General features: G+C 45.8%; 1 protein-coding gene across 3 annotated transcripts in view; it reads right to left on the bottom strand.

The window, feature by feature from the left end:
• LOC147614048 (DExH-box ATP-dependent RNA helicase DExH7, chloroplastic-like) overlaps window positions 1–18984 on the bottom strand; it is a 113874-nt gene that overhangs the window by 41818 nt on the left and 53072 nt on the right. For all 3 annotated transcript variants that reach the window (XR_015263052.1, XM_086780593.1, XM_086780592.1), the window contains exon 12: window positions 1780–1902. Coding sequence is in view for 2 of the 3 variants with exons in the window: in XM_086780593.1 (XP_086636719.1) it covers window positions 1780–1902 (123 nt within the window). In the remaining variant the exon portion in view is untranslated. The remainder of the gene's footprint in view (window positions 1–1779; window positions 1903–18984) is intronic.

Here is an 18984-nt window from a genome sequence, read left to right as displayed (position 1 = left end):
ATGATACTATGGTCATAGGACCCGTGCCTGTATTTTGGATTTGCATAAACCATTCAAAGTTAAATGTGATGCATGTGGAGATTGCATTGGGGCTGTTTTGAATCAAGAAGGGCATGATGTTGCTTACCAGCCTCGTATTACCAGCGATTCATATTGTAATCAAGAAAATGCAAAATGATTCAATGGAGGTAGCTCTTGGTTATTCCAAGCTTGTACAAGAGAGACTCTGAGCTAGTAAAACCAAAGGGAGGGGTCAACCCATCTTTGACCCCTAGTGCAGTGTTTGGTCTTGTAATTGTGTGGTTTAATCTCTCATGCTTAAGTGTGTTTAATTAACTTAATGGTTAACTATACGCTCCCCGTTACAGTTTATCCCTTTACTTGAAATGCTCAGCAACCAAAATCATGTAGCTCCTACGCGCTCTTACTTTGCTCAAGTGCTCGATCATTGAGACAGCCTGCTCAAGCATGGCTTGAATCAATAACAGAATTTGACCAGCCACGCACATGCAACCCACATGCACATGGTTTACAATGTGTATTACATTCACAACAAGCATTTGTATTGCTGCAGAGGTCCCATAGACCATATTATGGTCTCCAAAGAACAGCAACACAACCATCTCATCTCATCTCATCCTAGTGCAAGCTCATCACTGACCCAAGCTGTCCATTTTGCTGTTAAGCTACAATCCAGTCCCCCCTGGCCTGCACCCCCATGGCAAGAGCCCACTGGCCAGCAATCTGTCCGACTCCATCGCCCTTTCGAGGCACCAGAAGTACAAGCTTGCTACCCCATTATTTTTCTTCCCTGCCCTCTTTTTCCTTTTCTCCTCTTCCATTTTCTGCTTATCCTCCACACTCCTTTGCAGTGACCACGATCGTCAGGACCAGTTCTTCATTGCCTCAGGTACCCAGCTGTGTTGCAGAGGTCCCATAGACCATATTATGGTCTCCAAAGAACAGTAACACAACCATCTCATCCTAGTGCAAGCTCATGACTGACCCAATCTGTCCATTTTTCCCCTGGCCTGCACCCCCATGGCAAGAGCCCACTGGCCAGCAATCTGTCCGACTCCATCACCCTTTCGAGGCACCAAAAGTACAAGCTTGCTACCCCATTATTTTTCTTCCCTTCCCTCTTCTTCCTTTTCTCCTCTTCCATTTTCTGCTTATCCTCCACGTTCCCTTGCAGTGACCATGATCATCAGGACCAGTTCTTCATTGCCTCAGGTTCCCGGCCGTGTGTGGGGTAGGGTGGGGTGGGGGGCGTGGGAGGGTTGGGGCACCTGTAGTGCCAAATGATGCCTCCATCACCTCCGATGAGAAAAGTAAGAAAGAAAGAAAAACTTTAACGGCTATGAAAGACCCAAAGGATCTAAGAGACCAAAAAGGGTCTACGAGAAAAGGTCCCAAGCTCTAAATACAGTGAAAAGCACCGGGTGCTCTTGCATGACCTGAAAGTCAACCTGTAGACACTCCACTCCCCACAAAAACACAGATCATGTGCAGAAAACAAGATTTTACAAAGCTTACACACATCAGCATCTGAGTTTCACTTCAGCAGCCAAAATGGTTTGGGAAATGGAGCGACAAACGATCCGTTTGGAGTGCTTTCCAGCTTACGAGCTTCCTAGGCTTCTCAAAATTTATATACGCATGTATATACTCATAGCTCATCAATGCAAAATAACAAAGCTACAAGGCTGATTAATTCTCAATCATCATTACCATCACAAACAGAATCTCTTAGAATTAGAAATTAACCAACATCATCACCTGAGTAGTCTTCCCAGAGCCTGTTTCGCCACTGACTATAACGACTTCATTGCCACGAATTTGATGGATCAGCTGGCTTTTGACTGCAGAGATAGGAAGAGCAGCACGAGACTGAAGCATTGCCTGCACATTGATGTCATGGGAAAAAGAAATTTTAATTTAACTGTAAATTAGGCACAAAAGGGGATCAAACACATCAAATGTCTCATCAACAAAAACATAAAGATCAAACATCTTGGTCCTCAAATACACACCGACAATCTCCACAGGAAACTACAACGGATTTCTGGACATGTGATGCATGCATGTCATGACATAGGCATGCGTATGGGCCATATGTGTGGTGCCCATATGGAATCCAAGGGCATGGCAAGATATTTTGGACTCATGGGTGGTGCCCATATGGACTTCGAGTTGTGCCCATATCGATATCGGGTGTGGTACACGCAATGATATCCATGGTGCCTGTATGGATTCCGGCCATGTACATACCATGTCAGGCGATGTCCGTGGTGTACACAAGGGCGCATATGGGTGATTCTCAAGTGAACATGTGCATATACATAATTAATACCTGCATGGAGATTATTTTTCAGTGTGACATTTTTTTTGGCTATGTGGACAATGCCTAGTATTTCTTTATGTGATTGGCCATGGGGCCAGGGATGTTGGGGCACCCTCTCACTCCATCTGTGCACTACCTCATTGGGCCTAAAGCATTGTCGTATGGTTTTTGCAAGTGGTAAATGTCCACACAACCCTCTTACAGCTTATGGTATTTATTCCTAAGGTTTATGGTTGACAGTCTGGCTATGGGGCCGGGGATGTTGGGGCACCCTCTGGCTACATCTATGGTCCTAAAGCGTTGTCTTATGGTTTTTGCAAGTGGTAAGAGTCCACCAAGGTTGTTAGAGGCATCAGAGGCGTTTGGTACAAGACGGGTATGGTACGCGCCTCGAAAGACTCGTATTTTTTCGAGACGTTAGAGGCGTGTTAGAGGCGTCTCTTATATATATACATACATACATACATACACAATGAATCATGATAGATAGATATATATATCACATAGATAGTGATAGATAGATAGATTATGAGAGAGAAAGAAAGAAAGAAAGAAAGAAAGATATATTAACGTCTACGAGAGGCCAAAGTCGGCCTATGAGACAAAAAAATAATACAACTGTGTTCTTCCAGTCATCGGAAGAGAGAGAAATGAAATGAAATGAAATGTTATATTAACGTCTTCAAAAGGCCATAATGACCTATGAGACCAAAAGTTACATCATGGTGGATCTGATACAATGTCTGGATAAAAAAACCCAAAGAGAGAGAGAGAGAGAGAGAGAGAGAGAGAGAGAGAGAGACTAGAGTCAACTTTCAAGACCTTAGACGGTAGAGTCTAGACTGTAGAGTGACGAGTCTAGACGATATCACATGTACTCTTGTGTACATAGTACTTGTAAGTTTGATTTTAAATTTTTCTATGTATAATGTGGCATATGCTTTAATAGGCTTGATGAGATCAAGACCATTGTGGAGAGGAGGTGACATGGATGTGTAGGCCTATTCATGGTATGGCCGCATTCCTCCATCCTCTCTACAAAACAAGGGAACTCTTCTCGGATCAAGAGATCCGGTCCAATGCAAACGTCTATATGCGTCATGTGCTTGATGATGAAGCACAAATGAAGATGGACGAGGAGCTCATTGCCTACAACAACTTGACCGGGCAATCGTACACTCGTCCTACTTCTAGAAGAAGAGAGGTGATGGTGAAGCCACTCTCATGGTGGGAGACGTATGGCTATTCCACCCCATCTCTACAAGTTTTTGCCATGAGGATCCTTGCCCAGGTAACGGTCATTTGCCATTGCCTCTTCTAATTCTATTTACTCATATTATTAAAATTTAAATTTTTTGTTTTTTGCTCTTAGGATTGCTCTGCGGATGCATGCGAGAGGAATTGGAGTGGATACTCCCTCGTGCACACGAAGATTAGGAACAAGCTTAGCACATCCCAGTTAGAGCGCCTCTTATAGTGCCGCGTTAACTTGCGGATGGTGCGAAATCTTCAAGAGCTTCACATCCTGAAGCAAGTAGGCACCTTGATTCTCTAATAATCAAAATTTATAATTTTAATGCTTTCTATTTAGTCTCGACTATCTTGTTACCTAGAAGTTACAACTTACATGTTATTATTCTGTCAACTTGAATGTAGGTAAATCCCGATAACATCCAACTCACTGCAGAGAACCTTAGGAGCATTCAACCAAGGCAAGAGACACCGGAAGATGCCATCTATGCTGAGCTTCATAGAGAGCTACAGGAGATAGATATGCGCGTCACCCGTACTCAAGGTCGTGAGCGCCTTGCTCCTAGTGGTTCTCATTCCACCACCACGAGCAGAGGAGGCATTAGTGTAGCGAGTCGAGGCTGCCAGATTATACAGGGAGGAGCTCGACCACCCATCCAAACATATCGGCAACGGGGCTCTACTAGCTCTTTTACTTATGCTGCAGATGAGGATGCATCACTTGGTCAAGATGGAGCCCTTGAGGATGTAGATGCTCGGAGCCCCGAGTATGATGATGATGGCAATCTCATCTCAGATGGGGATTTTCATTTTGAATCTAGTGAGAAGCCTTCTCCTAGTAGTGATGAGTCTAATGCCTCAAGTGAGGCTGCTAGTGGTAGATCCGATAGTTCAGACTCTGGAGTCTAAGACTCTGAGTGAATCTTTATGATGATCATTGATGATGGCATGTAATATGTATGAATCTTTTTGATATATGCATTCTTAATCTATTGTCTTTGACTCTGTTGAGTGTTCAATCATTCTTAATTTTTGTAAAATTAAATGGAGGGAGGAATAACTTACTAACCTTCTTGCATCAAGTGTCGTGCAAGCTTGAAGCTCCTCAATTGCATTTCTCATGAAATGTGTGAGAAGGCCAAAAGTGGATACCTCCATGTCCGACATGCGAAGTACTCGATACAATGGAGTCATCGCAACTACAACGGCCCGTGCATCATCCCAAAAAGAAGGATCCAAGCACTTGTGTTGCACCGCATAAGCCTCGGGGCTTAGATGATCATCCCATTCTTCCCACTCTTGGGACACCACTGTGCGTTGAAGCTCACTACAAACGGCATGTAGTCTCTCCAAAACAATCCACATGTAGACAAACCTTGTTTTGCAGGGCTTCATGAGCTCCAATCGCGAATGAACACGGAAGATGACCAAGGGTTTCACCTTCTTAGTAAAGAAGGTCACAATGGTGGTTGCTTGGGCCAGAATGTCCTTGACCAAGCCAACTTGCCGATATCTTCCATGAGCAAGTCAATGCAATGGGATGCGCATGGAGTCCAAACAATTGTTGGGAGCTCCTCCCACCATGCGACCCATTGCGCACGGCAATTGGATGCATTGTCGGTGATGACTTGCACCACATTTGCATGGCCAACCTACAACCCAAAGTGCTCATGTAATTAGTACTATCATCTATGTGACATGTACTATGTTACATAAACATGTAGACTTATAGTATGTACAATGAATAATTTACCTCGATGATTGCTTGGTGGATGTTTTGGAACAAGAAACTCCCCCTTGTCTTTCTACCGGCTTTCCCGGCATCCACCGCTCGTAGGAAATACGTGCCAAGAGGGCAAGACACGAGGATGTTGATGACGCTTCTCCTCTTCCGATCACTCCATCCATCGGAGAGGATGCTACATCCATACTTGGCCCATCCCAAACGAATAGACTCAAGTGATCTACCAATCCTCTCCTCCTCAGTGAGCTTCTTCGTCCTCATGTCGGCGTAGCTCACTACTCCCATCCATCCATCACATGGACCAACGGCAACAATGGCCTTGACCATCCTCTTCCATTGTAGGGCTTTAAGGACATGAAAAGAGAGATTGCACTCAATGATGGTGCGTGCAATCTCAATCTCCGCCACTCGTTGCTGCTCTTTTACATGGGCCTTCATGTTTTGAGTGGCTTGTAAAGTGGGTTGTACAAGCCCTCTAGCACCGGCATCATCAAAGGGATGTCGTGGTCTCTTTGATTGGGAGCTTGACGGTTGACCCCGATCCTTCCCCAATATTGACACTCGCGCTTCCGGATGCTGAAGAGGGCATGAGTCTCTCTTCCTCGAGCTCTTGTTGTCGCAGAGGTGGGCTTGACCTTGTGTTATCCGCTTGCAAATGAGAGTTCTCCCTAATCACCTCATCGGCAATAGCTTGTGGAATGGATTGACATCCAGAGATTCCACCTCCTCCCAACTTTGCCATGTGACGAAGCACTCTAGTGATGGTGCTATTCCCTTCGAAGCCGCAATACCGGCATTTCCAACGCTTCCCTCCCGAACCGGCAGTGGAGGGTCCAAGCACTATAGTGAAACGATCCCATGCGGGATTGGCCGGCTTAGGCATGATGGATTACGAGGGAGAGAATGTGTGTATGAGAGAGGGAGAGAAATGAAATGTTATATTAACATCTTCAAAAGGCCATAATGACCTATGAGACCAAAAAGTTACATCATGGTGGATCTGATACAATGTCTGAATAAAAAACCAGAAAATGAAAAAGAAAAATAAAGATGATACTACTGGCACCTAGAAAATGAAACTGGAACTGGAAGGTAAACAGACACCCTTATAGGGTAAGAATATAGAGAGGGGGGGCTATGCTATGGAGGTGAGTGGAGTATAGTGAGGGGATACAATATCATGTGGGACGGGGGGGTACACTATGGAGGTGCCTCCATCTCATAATATGTGCCGCATCGGACGCTGGCGGATCTCCTCAATATCCTCTGTGGTGAGCACCCTGACTGCGTGTCCCGCATGTCTCGCAAGAATAATCCGAATCCGCCGCTGCAACCTCCGTCTATGCTGGGATGCCCTCCTCCGTAGTCGTGGGCGTCTGGACCACCCAAGCTCAATCGCACGATCAATCAGTGTACCGCTGGTGTGGGCGGTATCCATGTCCTGCTGCTGCTGCTGTGGTCCAGCTGGCGCAGTGATGGCTGGACTAAAGAAGTCTGTAATGTGTCTCTGAGTCTGGCTCTCTGTGGAGAGAGAGTGTGTGTGTGTGTGTGTCTAGACTCTAGAGAGAGGCCTTGAGGGAGGAAGAGAGAGAGTGTGTGTGTGTGTGTGTGTGTGTGTGTGTGTGTGTGAGAGTGAGAGAGAGAGAGAGAGAGAGAGAGAGAGAGAGAGAGAGAGAGAGAGAGAGAGGCCTTGAGGGAGGAAGAGAGAGGGTGTGTGTGTGTGTGTGTAAGAGAGAGCCTTGAGGGAGGAAGACAGAGAGTGTGTTAGAGAGGGAGAGAGAATGAGAGGGTGAGTGTGTGTTTGTGTGTGTGTGTGTGTGTGTGTGTGTGTGAGAGAGAGAGAGAGAGAGAGGGGCTGCCTTGAGGGGTGGAGAGTGAGAGAGTGTGATTCGAGAGGGGGAGACTCGAGAGAGAGATTGAGAGCTCACTGGATGCTTCTGCTGGCCTATGGCGGCTCAGGCTGTATCAAATAGCCCAGCCCCTGGGGCCTGCCCAGTGCCGCCTGCACAAGAGAGAGAGAGAGAGAGAGGCCAGCCGGGCGCAGTACCCAAACGCGCACTTTGTCGACGTCCACGGCCCAGGCTGCCACCTTTCCCAAACGGGCATAAACAGGCAGTTCGTTCGACGCCCAGGGCCCAGGCTGCCACCTTTCCCAAACGGGCATAAACGGCGAGTTGGCGAATCTGCGAAAAGTGCGCACAACATGTGACTCGGCGAAAACAGTGAAAAAAGGCCCAAAAAAAAAATACAAGTTCTGTGCATGCCTTGAACCCACTTCCGTACGCCTCGAACGGACCGTACGCCTCAAACGCCTCTATCCTTTAGGTGCGCGCCTCATAACAACCTTGGTGTCCACACAACCCTCTTACAGCTTATGGTATTTTATTACTAAGGTTTATGATTGACAGTCCTATGAGGGACTCCTAAGAGGATCACCTAAAACACATGCATAAACAAGATTGGAGAAACCAAATAAAAAGGGATGCAAGCAAGCTCACCACCTAACCGAAGGTTTCGCAAACCTCCCCCGACCCAGGGGCTAAGATTCCACTCCCACAAGTCCTTGCCACTCAGCCCTGGCATCCCATACCACCAATGCTTGCCCACAGGGGCCCTCAGCAAGACCACCAGTGATCCCCGTGTCCATGGCGGGAGTAAGCCTCTTGGTCTAGGTCCAAACCACAATGAATCAATAATAACCCAAGACTCACTTATATAGTGCCTATTGCTGCTATAAATAGCAATCCAGTCATAAATAGCCAATAACCATCGTTTTATTAAATCTGAACCTTAGCCACCTGAATCCACTTGCTTTTCCTAGTCCCAAGGCTCCCCTAACCCTGCTGGATTAGTCCCTAACCCGAAAGGTTAATGCTAGGCACAAAACATTCCTCGCCGCTTAGGACATGTTCACTCTCGGAAATAAATGAAACAGAATCTAGCTACCTACATCAATTGTCTCCAAAATCAGGTTTATACACGTCTATCAAATCCACATAAGCACACATCAAGAAACCATCTCAACTAAAGTAGTTGTTCCTCCCACATATGACAATGCAAACAAGACAACCTCTCATGTCCCTTAGGAACATAACGCATCCTTCAATCCTCCAACTCCTCATGGAATTGGAAACCTGAAATTGTTGAAACAAATATCTGCTAGCTGCAACATCATACCCTCCTTTTCAGGATCTAGTAAATTCTCGTACCTAGGGGATATCATACCTCCCTCTTAGAGACTCCTAACAATCGGGCACCACAATTGTGTCTCATTCAAGCTATCAAAGTATGAGGGAATCTAGGTTTTAACCAACTCCTAACAAACATATTCTAGCTATTGTCATAAACTCGACCATAGAGATGTACCTCTCCCAATAAAATGGTCTCCTGGAGTCGCACAAAGCATAGCCTCCAAAACCTGATCCCATCCTCTCTGTCTACCAACCGGGGATTAAGGATGATCAGATAAACACAAATCCATCTAATCTCCGGATGACCTGCTGTAGGAGCATCCTGACAATGACAAGGAATTTCTCTCCTAATCCCAACACAATCCAACGCACAGACTCTATCATCCCCGAACAACAACCGATTCCAAATATGGTACTGACTACCTTCCACTCTAACAAGTGGAATGATCCCTGAGGAGTCATCTAAATGAATGAAGCTCTCCACCTGGATGTACTACCAATACCGAATGAAACGTCCATCAGCACAAAATAGCCCTCTCAAGAATCATATAAGTCAACACAAAAGATTCGCCCACCCAACCCTAGCAACCCCATCCAAATTACCCTTCCAATTTCCTTGTAAAGTTTTGCGTAACTCTGTCTACCGTAGGGTAACTACCCCCCATAAGGATAGACCATAGCACGGTTAGAAAATAGACACACCCAGAAACTCTACATGCTGCAGATCCTAGAGTCCCATACAACTAGGATACACACCATATAAAATTTCCTTGAGACTTTCAAAGGCGAGTCAGGGTGATCAATCCTTTCCTAACTCTGTCTACCGTAGGGTAACTACCCCCCATAAAGATAGGGCATACACGGTTAGAAAAAATAGAGACACCCAGAAACTCTACATGTGCAGATCCTAGCGTCCCATACCACTAGGATGCACACCATATAAAATTTCCTTGAGACTTTTAAAACCAAGTCGACGTGATCAATCCTTTCCCGACTAAGTCTTGGTGCACTACACCTCCACCCCATGTCATGATTGTTGACACACAAGTGTTAGGGTTAGGGTTGGATAGCAATAGAAGCTCTCTCTCTCTCTCTCTCTCTCTCTCTCTCTCTCTCACACACACACACAAAGGAGGCAAGCGCGAGAATCTAGAGTGGGAGAAGTTCTTGCACGTATATTCACACACTAAAGAAAAGAAACGAGTACAAGTGATAATAATAAAATCTAGTCTAGGTGTCCTTTCACACCAAATGTCCAAGGGGAGAAACCCGTAGGACAAAAGTTCACCTGGAGTTAGTGCTTGTTCACATGTAGCACTACATATAAGCATATGCCTTCAAATCCCCCCCTGTAGTGGTAATGTGAACCTATACAAGGATGCATAGTAAGCCCAAAGCTTTACAAAGAGGTGGAAACTTCTCTCGATGCAATGCCTTGGTAAGCAAATCTGCAATGTTATCCTATGTAGAGCAGTAGGTCAAAGTTATCTCCCTTGCATAAAGCCTCTCCCTGACATAGTGATAATGTATCTGTATGTGCTTTGTACGTGCATGGAAAACTCGATTCTGTGCCACGACCATAGCACTCTAGCTATCAGTGAGTATGGTGGTGGGTGTCTGCTGCTGCTGACACACACGAAGATTTGCAAGCAACCTTCCCAACCATACATAATCTACCATAGTAATGAAGGTTGCCCTGTACTCAACCTCACAAGTAGATGTGGCTACAGTGGGTTGTTTCTTACTCAACCAAAATATGCATGAGTTGCCAAGAAAAAAATAGTTCCCACTGGTTGATTACCGGGTGTCATAATCTCTAGCCCAATCTGAATCATCGTAAGCATAAAACTGCAAGCTGCTACCCCTAGATAAAACAAGCCAAGATCCAAGGTTCCCTAAAGATACCGGAAGATGCACTTAAATTGCTTGCCAATGCTTAGTACCTGGACTGTGCATAAATTTGCTAGCTTGAGAAATATCATATTGAATATCTTGTCTTGTGTTGCACAAATATATGAGTACATTCTCATGTCATAAGACTCTCTTGCATTATACATGCTCAATTTAAGCCATGGTTCTACTAGGGTAAAAATAGGCCTACAATCCTGAAAGCCAAACTTATGCAAGAGCTTTTGTACGTGTACTTGGATTGAAGCACCATAATGCCTTTATCTATCTGCACAAACAGTATGCCCAAATAGTAGTGCGAGAGACCCAAATCTGACATCCCAAATGAGGTTTTTAATTCAGCTTTGAAGGCTGAAATTGCATCCTCATCGTTCCCATTTAGCAGCATATCATCCACATAAAGTATGAGCTCAAGTAAAACCCCATGATCCTCTTTTTAACATAGAGGGTGCTCTTAGTTGGACTCTTTCTGAAACCATGGCTGGCTAAATGCGAGGGTATCTTCTCATACCAAGCTCTGGGAGCTTGTTTGAGACCATAAAGAGCCTTCCGGAGCTTACACACTTTGCCTTCTTGGCCAGGCATGACAAAACCAATGGGCAGACTCACATAAACCTCTTCTTGTAAGTCCCCATTGAGAAAGGCTCTCTTGATGTCCAATATATGCATCTTCCACCCATGATGGGCAACCAAAGCAACAACACATCTGATAGTGGACAGCCGTGAGGTAGGTGCAAAAATCTCATCATAATCTATGCCTTTCTAATGGGCATAGCCTTTGGCAGCAAATCTGCCCTTGTACCTATCAATGGTACCATCAGACTTTCTCTTGACTTTATAAACACACTTTGTACCAATTGGTTTCTTGCCATGAGGCAAGTCCACAAGATCCCATGTGCTATTTTTTTATATAGCATTGATTTCCTGTTGCATGGCTTCTTGCCAATGCTCATCCTCTTGAGCCTCCTCGGAAGAGTTCGCTCATGCAGGCAACATCAGCATGTTCTCTAGCATTTTTGTATTCCTGATGATGTATTCCTGAGGATGCTACTTGTATTTGTAGCTAGTAGTCTTTTCCTAGTATTTTATTTTTCTATTTTACCAGGATCAGTGTAACACTTGGATACTTTGTAACACCTTTTTGTCTCATAGACCCTAGTGGTCTTGTGAAGACGTTAATAAAAGTTTCTTTCTTTCTTTCCTCTATGTCATGATCTGCAATTGGCTGGTTTTCAGCACCTACATGCTGTCCATTAGGCAATTCTAGTGGCTGGTCATGTCTAACATCTTAAATCAATGGGAGTAGTCCGTCAAACATATCCAGTGAGCCATTTTTGAAGTCTTTACTGAATTCATCCAATGGTTGTGCAGAATTTTCAGCAAATACTACATCTCTACTCTCAAAAATCCTGTGTGTGCGGGGAGCCTTGATTTTGCACTTACAAAGGTAATTTTTCGACACTAGAATAGTGCTATGTGCAGATAGCCAATGCCACGAAGCATGGGAACCCCAAAATCAAAAAAGCCCCAAATTAATTTTTGGCGTAGTAATTGCAAGTACAGCTAGATCAGTTGCACAAGTGGATAGTACGGACATTAAGTACGCCAACTGCACGAATGTCGTGCCAAGAAGTGAGGGTAGGTACAAGACTCCGCAGGGACGTACGGACAGGAACGGGAGACGCACGTGTGTACTGCATGTACAACGGGCGGCAGTGACTGTAACGCTTGAGGCAGAGTTAAGCTAGGGCTCTAATACCAAATGTTGGCACACAAGTGATAGGATTAGGGTTTGGACAGCAATGGAAGCTCACACACACACACACGCAAGAAGCAAGTAATAGAGCTAGAGTCGGAGACGTTCTTGCACGTATATTCACACACTGAAGATAAGAGACAAGTACAAGTGATAATAATAAAACCTAGCCTAGGTGTCCTTTCACACCAAATGCATGTTCACATGCAGCACTACATATAAGCATATGCCTTCAATGGTCCACCTTACAGGTAAACCACTAAAATAACAATGAAAAATTCAAAGATGTCCACACGTCCGACAACTCTAATCCTAATGGAGTCCCACATGGAAATAGACTACGCGATCTGTCACAATCCTGAGATATTCTGACTATTGTCAGGCAATCTCATGCTCCCGTGGGGCTGGCTCATCCTCAAAGGCTGAGACCCTCGCATCCAAATAATCCTATGATCAACCAACCATCCGGCTAGAAGACCACAACCTCTCTTAGCAGAGAAAACATCTGTAAAACTGCACATTGATGCTTTCTAAACCAATGTCCCCCAAACATCTAACTTTACTGTTATAAACCATAATTAACATCAAATGAAAGGCTGATAACACATTTAAACACTTCATAACAAATATACATTATATTAAGAAGTCCTGCTAAGTTACAAAAATAGAGTGGAACCGCAAAATCACCCTTCAAAATACTAGAGCATATTCCAAAACATGACCCTTTCAATCTACATGGACGCATAACTCTAAATAGATATCAGTAACTAGGACACACACCTATCCCAGATTTGTCCAAGTCCCGCCGCTCGGTTCCCACAATACACGCGATCACGTGGTTGCGTCTTGACTCCCAACTTTTGCACAAGTTTGGCGTTAACTAAGTTGTAAGTGCTACCAAGGCCAAAAAGGATTTGCAGAACCTCCCCCAACATCGACCCATACATACGTATCAAGTCATTAGGACCGAAGACTGCCATAGTGGAAACACATTCCATGCAAACCCTCTAACCTAAAACAATAATATCTATGGAAGAAATTTGAGGGTTACCTATGACTTCGGTCAAATGAACTGCCTTGGTCCTGGCCTTCGGACAACTCACCTTCATATGGCCCTTATGGCCACAAGAGAAACACCTGTCCTCCCTAATGTTCTGGAGGATCTACTCATTCTTATGAATCATGATCCTTGTTCGGATTGGATTCACCCAAAGGCTGGGTTTGGTCCTATGGAGCCTCCTTAGACTTGAACTTTCATTTACGCTTGTAAGCCTTATTAGAGGTTCCTGCAGTTTGAGGTTTCTCAGAGACGTTCTTCTGAGTCTCGCTGGCTATCATCTCCTTATAAATCCTAGCATACCAAATGGCATCCTCTAGTGTCCTCCTATGATTATTCTTTACTTGGAGCTTGTGTTCTCGTGCCAACCCACAAATAAAAAAACCCCCACAATGTTGTGGCATCCATGTGTGCCGCTCGGGAATTGCAACTCTCTAAATCTCAATAAGTACATGTTGAAAGATGTCCAAGTCTGGAAACTTGGCCACAATATCAAACTCATCCTCCACCTGGAGGAACTTATCGTGAAACAGAGTCTCAAACTCAGCCCCAGTACTTGGTTTATCCCAATGTTCTCTCCAACATGTTAGGGCTTTCCCCTTCAAGAGACCCCTAACCATTTGAATCTTCAAGGCTTCCGAGAACGGGCGAAACTCAAAGTGTGCATTCCAGTGGTTGAGAGCCAAGAGTAAACCATCTCTTGGCTCATGTCCTTTCTCTCACCCACAAAAGCCTCGGGTGCGAACAAAGGAGCTATTGTTGCCGGTCCCACAGGAGCCACTGCACCAATCACCGCTCATTGAAGTACAACCATCTGATCCCGCTATTGCTAGATCTCTTCCCAAAACTCTACCCGAAGTTGTGCCCTATGCTCCTCGAAGTAAGTTTTCTCAACCCCCTCGACCACCTCCTGTTGCATCTCCAAGTGATGCTGAGGAGGATCTTCCTCATGGTCGGAAACCTCATCGACAAATTGGAGTTGTGCTGCCATGGTAAAGAGATAAATAGAAAGAAAAGCCTGCTCCTGCAAGATACCTTGGTGATTGATTCTGAAATTCAGAATAGCTGCGCGGGGGGGGGCGGCAGCGCGGGGGGGGGGGGGGGGGGGCGGGGGGGGGCGGGGGGGAGAACACAACTCACACGAGAAATGGAGAAAAGCACACACAATAAGATGTTCCACCTCTATTCCACGCACGAGAGATAAAGAGCCGGCTGCGAATCATCGTAATGGCTGGCTTCAGTCAATTTCATCACAGGCTGAATACAAGGGAGCCGAGGCCTGCCCTTTTATGGCTTTAAAAAACATCCAAGTGCTAAAAACGGCCTTTTTTTAAGTGTGCGCTAAACACTGCACCCCCCCCCCCCCCTCTTCCCCTTAAAACCCCATGCTTCTTGTGTTTTAGTAAAATCAGCCCCCATGCTTTTTTATAATAAAAATAGGATAGCTGTTGGTTTTAAAAACAATAACCCTATAAGTGGCATAAACATGCTTTTTCTCTTCCAAAAAAAAAAACAAATCGCCAACTTCACTGCTTTCTCTGTGTGTGTATGCACTGCCCATCTGCTGTTGTCCACCTGCTCTGCCATATGCGCCAGCCAGCACCTTCTTGCTGCAGCTCCTGTACAGTTAACCAGACCTGTACGGCTTATTTGACAGGGTGCTCCCAGCCTTGTGCGACCTGTGCAGGCCTGTTTTAACTGTTGTACACCCAGACGGGCAGCCTGTAAGGCCTCTGCACAGCCAGGTCCAAGCCCTACAGCCATGTGCGCCATATCCCAAGATGACCTCTGCTGGCTGCAACACCAGCCTGTCTGCTAGCTGCACACACCCGCTGCAGGTTGTGCCTACAGCTCTGCTGCTGTGTGCGCATACCTGTCCTGGCTGTTGGCACCCAAATCAGCACTCAACTGGCTCTAGCAAACAGCCACTGACTGCTCTAATGGGACCTGCACAAGATTGTTTCCCTACATGCTTGGCTGCAAACCCACAGCCCATGCAACAACCTTGCACACCATGAAACAGCCCTAAGCTGCAGCGCTACATAGGAGAGAAAACCTTGGGTTACAGTCCAAAAACATGGATTTTTCGGGGCAATTTGACCCGTACGCATGCCTACAAATCTCCCCTTTTGGCAACCTTGGTAAGGGACTCCTCCGAAGGATCACCTAATACAGAGGCATGAACAAGATTAGAGAAACCAAATAAAAAGGGGCAGGGAAGGTCACCACCCAACCATAGGTTCACGTCCACAAAGCCGAAATCGACTTCCAAGTCCTTACATTTGCTGAAGTACCATAGTGCATTTGGGTATTTCTGCAATGCCTCTATTGAATATGATGGAAGTACAACATCATTGTGTAAGAGAGCATCCAGACCACTCTCTCTCCTCCCTTTCCTCCTACCCTCACAATAACGTCAAGAAGATCATCCATGTATAGCCCAAAGAGTGTTACGTCCTGACATGCCTAGAATTAGGGCTAGGCTTGTACTAACCCAGGACAAGGTGCCGAGTTAGGCAATCTTGTGGTGATGGTCATAATCCAAGATGCCTAGGCCGAGGTTTTCAAATGGCTTACAAACAACTAGTTACGCTGACTACCGAAGCCAGGGAGAAGGATTCGGGTGGGAACATGGTGGTAACTTTCATCCTTGACTTTGCATGGATAAGGTTGACCCTCCATTTGACCTAAGGTTTGACCCTCATGTTGAGAGAGGAATTCAGTTGCTTCAAGACTGGGTTGTAGGGGGGAAAGTTAGCCATTCCACCTATGATCATGCTTAAAGGGGGTTTTATGTGGGGTGTGCTCTAGTGGTATGGGACGCTAGAGTGTATTCCCATGTAGGATCTCCAGACTCCCGAGGCTTCGTGAATTTCTTGTCTAGGACACTCTATGCTTTGGTATAATTAAGCTCTGGTAACTGCGAAGAGCATTGCTAGTCTGTGAGTGACAACAAGATAAGGGACATAAACGACATGCCTAGGGTTAGGGTTAGGGCTAGGAGCGTGTACTAAGAGTGTGCAGGGAAGTCATCATAATAAATTTCTTTGATTACTGTCTGTGGCAAGGACACCAACTTCAGCTTCAATGGCAGGACCACAACCTCAATATACCTCCCTGGGCTGCTCGTGGTATGTCGAACCAGATTATTTGGGAGGCTAGAGGCAGCATTGGAATTCACGTAGCTCCTGGCCATGCAAAGTCATCCTTTTCTTGTGGTTCTGGCCGTAGTGTCCTACATGTTTGATTTCCATCTGTGGCTGGGACACCAACTTCAGCTTCAATGGCAGGGCCACATTCCCAATATACCTCCCTCTGGGCTGCTCGTGGTATGTAAAAACAAACACTTTGGGAGTCTTGAGGCAGCATTGGAATTTGACATAGTTCCTACCCATGCCAAGTCATCATTTTCTTGTGGTTCTGGCCACAGCATCCTAGGAGTCTATCCATTCACCCACCTAATAGCGGATAGCCCATGGCTACCCTCACACCAGCTTCATTACCCAGTGTCTGATCGCTTCAGCTATGGAGACGTGAGCACAAAGCTTGCTTTGCAGCTGGATCAGTTCAAGATTACTATACAGAGGGCAGGTGCCTCTTTGTGGAGACCCCAACTCCAAGGCACTCTCCCTGAAACCGGCCTCTGATAGAAAACCAGAGTGCGGTAGACTAGCAGTCACCCGTCCACTTGTAGTCTAGATATGAAAAGAAAACAGATTGGAGCTAGAGTGCCCAAATCTGAAAACAAGGCGACACCTGTTGGCCCCAAAGCTTGGCGCCCCTTGCGGTATTTCTTTAATAATATGAATGGCTGAGTACAACAAAAATCAGCCAAGAGTTTACACCTGTATATCCAATCTGACGGCCCACAATCCTTCTTAGCATAGAGGATCTATGCACACAGATCTGTGTTCCACAATAACACACTGTGCCTCCCTCTGATCAGCCAAGACCACTAAGCAGGACAGCCATGAGCATACATCTGGCATAACTCAAGTGCATGATACATCATCTCAGCTCATACATACATGTTCTGTCCAAACTCTGTCTCAACCCTTGTCAATCTGCCATACCCCTCCTCTCACAAGGGGCCAGATAACTCAATCTGCAACAGACATCAAGCAGTAGAAAGAGAGATAGATGAACAGAAACGGAGCTTACCAAATTCAGCTCGTGAAACAGCACTGGAGGAAGCAACGGTACCAAACTGTACTTGCAGGCACTTGTTTCCACAACCCTGCTTCACACATGTGCACGTACTTGCCTGTACCTTCCTCCTTGTGTTCACCTCTATGCTGTCTTTGAAAGTACAGATCTGAAAAACAGCACTGTACTTGCTTGTTCTTGACTGTACTTGCTTGTACTTGACGGTACTTGCTTGTACTTGACGGTACGGGCTATTCCTGTAGAGAACCAGAAGTAGCCGCCTGCTGAATTTTGCTACTGGTCGCCTGCGCTGTCTGCAACAGTGTTGCCCAGCTCTTGTACTTGCCCCAGAACTGGCTGTACAGTGTCCCTGCAGAAAGTACAGAGCTGTACTTGCAGTCGTACAGCACTTTACAGCCTGGATTCAACAGTCGCGCAGCCACCTGTCTGTCCCACAGCTCTGCGCCTCTCTGTCCACAGCACTACCTGCAGTCGTACAGGGTTGTACGGCTGTTGTACGGCCTTCTTCAGCACACAGCTCACAGAAAACAGCAGCTACAGCACACATACAGCAGCCGCCTCAGTTTCCTCAGCTTTTCCACGCATGTTCTCCCACTTTTGCTCCACGACTCCCAAAAGGGAAGAGAGAGAGAGAGAGAGGAGAGAGAAACACTCCAAAAGTGGATCCCCAAAATAATCCCTAGGGCCCCCAAACTTTAAAAGTTCCCTAGGGCCACTAAGGCCTAGGGGCAACTTTTATAAACATTAAAAGTTTAATGTTTCTAGTTCCCCCCTTCACACCTAGGGATGTCCACACATCTTAAACTCTGTCCGGGCACCCCCCATGTGAATCATAAAATATTCTGACTCTGCAACCACCATGCCCACACTTGTGCTGTTCCATTTTCACAGGGCCATGACATACCCCCCTCTTGAAAAATGGCAAGCGTCCTCAATTGCATTCTGGTGATGCATCAAAATATCCAAAGTGAAATATACAATATGGCAAGATCAGCGTCCCAATCTCTCTAAGCCATACACATGTATCAACATTCACTGCAAACCAAAGGCATAGTAATAGTCCAAGTTGTATACCACTGTGAACCATACATATCCACAAAAATCTCATGTGACTAGTACACATATATCATAGAAGTCCCATAAACAGATGTACTGTCAGCCTCAGTACCTTCGGGTGAGATAAAAACTGCACCAAGCGACCTCTAGATGTCATCTGAGCCTGTCTGTATCAAGGGAGTGGAGGTGCTACCCCCCTCTTGAGCATCAGGTAATGCTCCAGACCCATGCTCTGCTGAACCTGAATGAGCCACAACAAGAGTCGGCTCTAACTCAAAGGCATCGAGATAAAGCTGCAAAACCTGAGGTGAATCTGTTAAGTCACCTTCCTCCATCCACTTCGCATCCATCGGTGAGTAGTTCTTGAACTTCACAAGATAGCGACGGGAAACTTTACCTCGTACCTTCCTTTCTTTATGTGCCAGTATCTGCTCTGGAATCAGAACCTCATCAAGTTCCTCAACTTCCGGCTGAGCCTCATCTGATACATCCTCAGGCACATCCCCACGG

Source organism: Cibotium barometz, chromosome 42, assembly GCF_041138505.1.
Source record: "Cibotium barometz isolate CiBa-2024 chromosome 42, ASM4113850v1, whole genome shotgun sequence".
NCBI lineage: Eukaryota > Viridiplantae > Streptophyta > Polypodiopsida > Cyatheales > Cibotiaceae > Cibotium > Cibotium barometz.
Note: the sequence above shows the minus strand (reverse complement) of the source record. Positions and strands in the feature narration are given on the sequence as shown.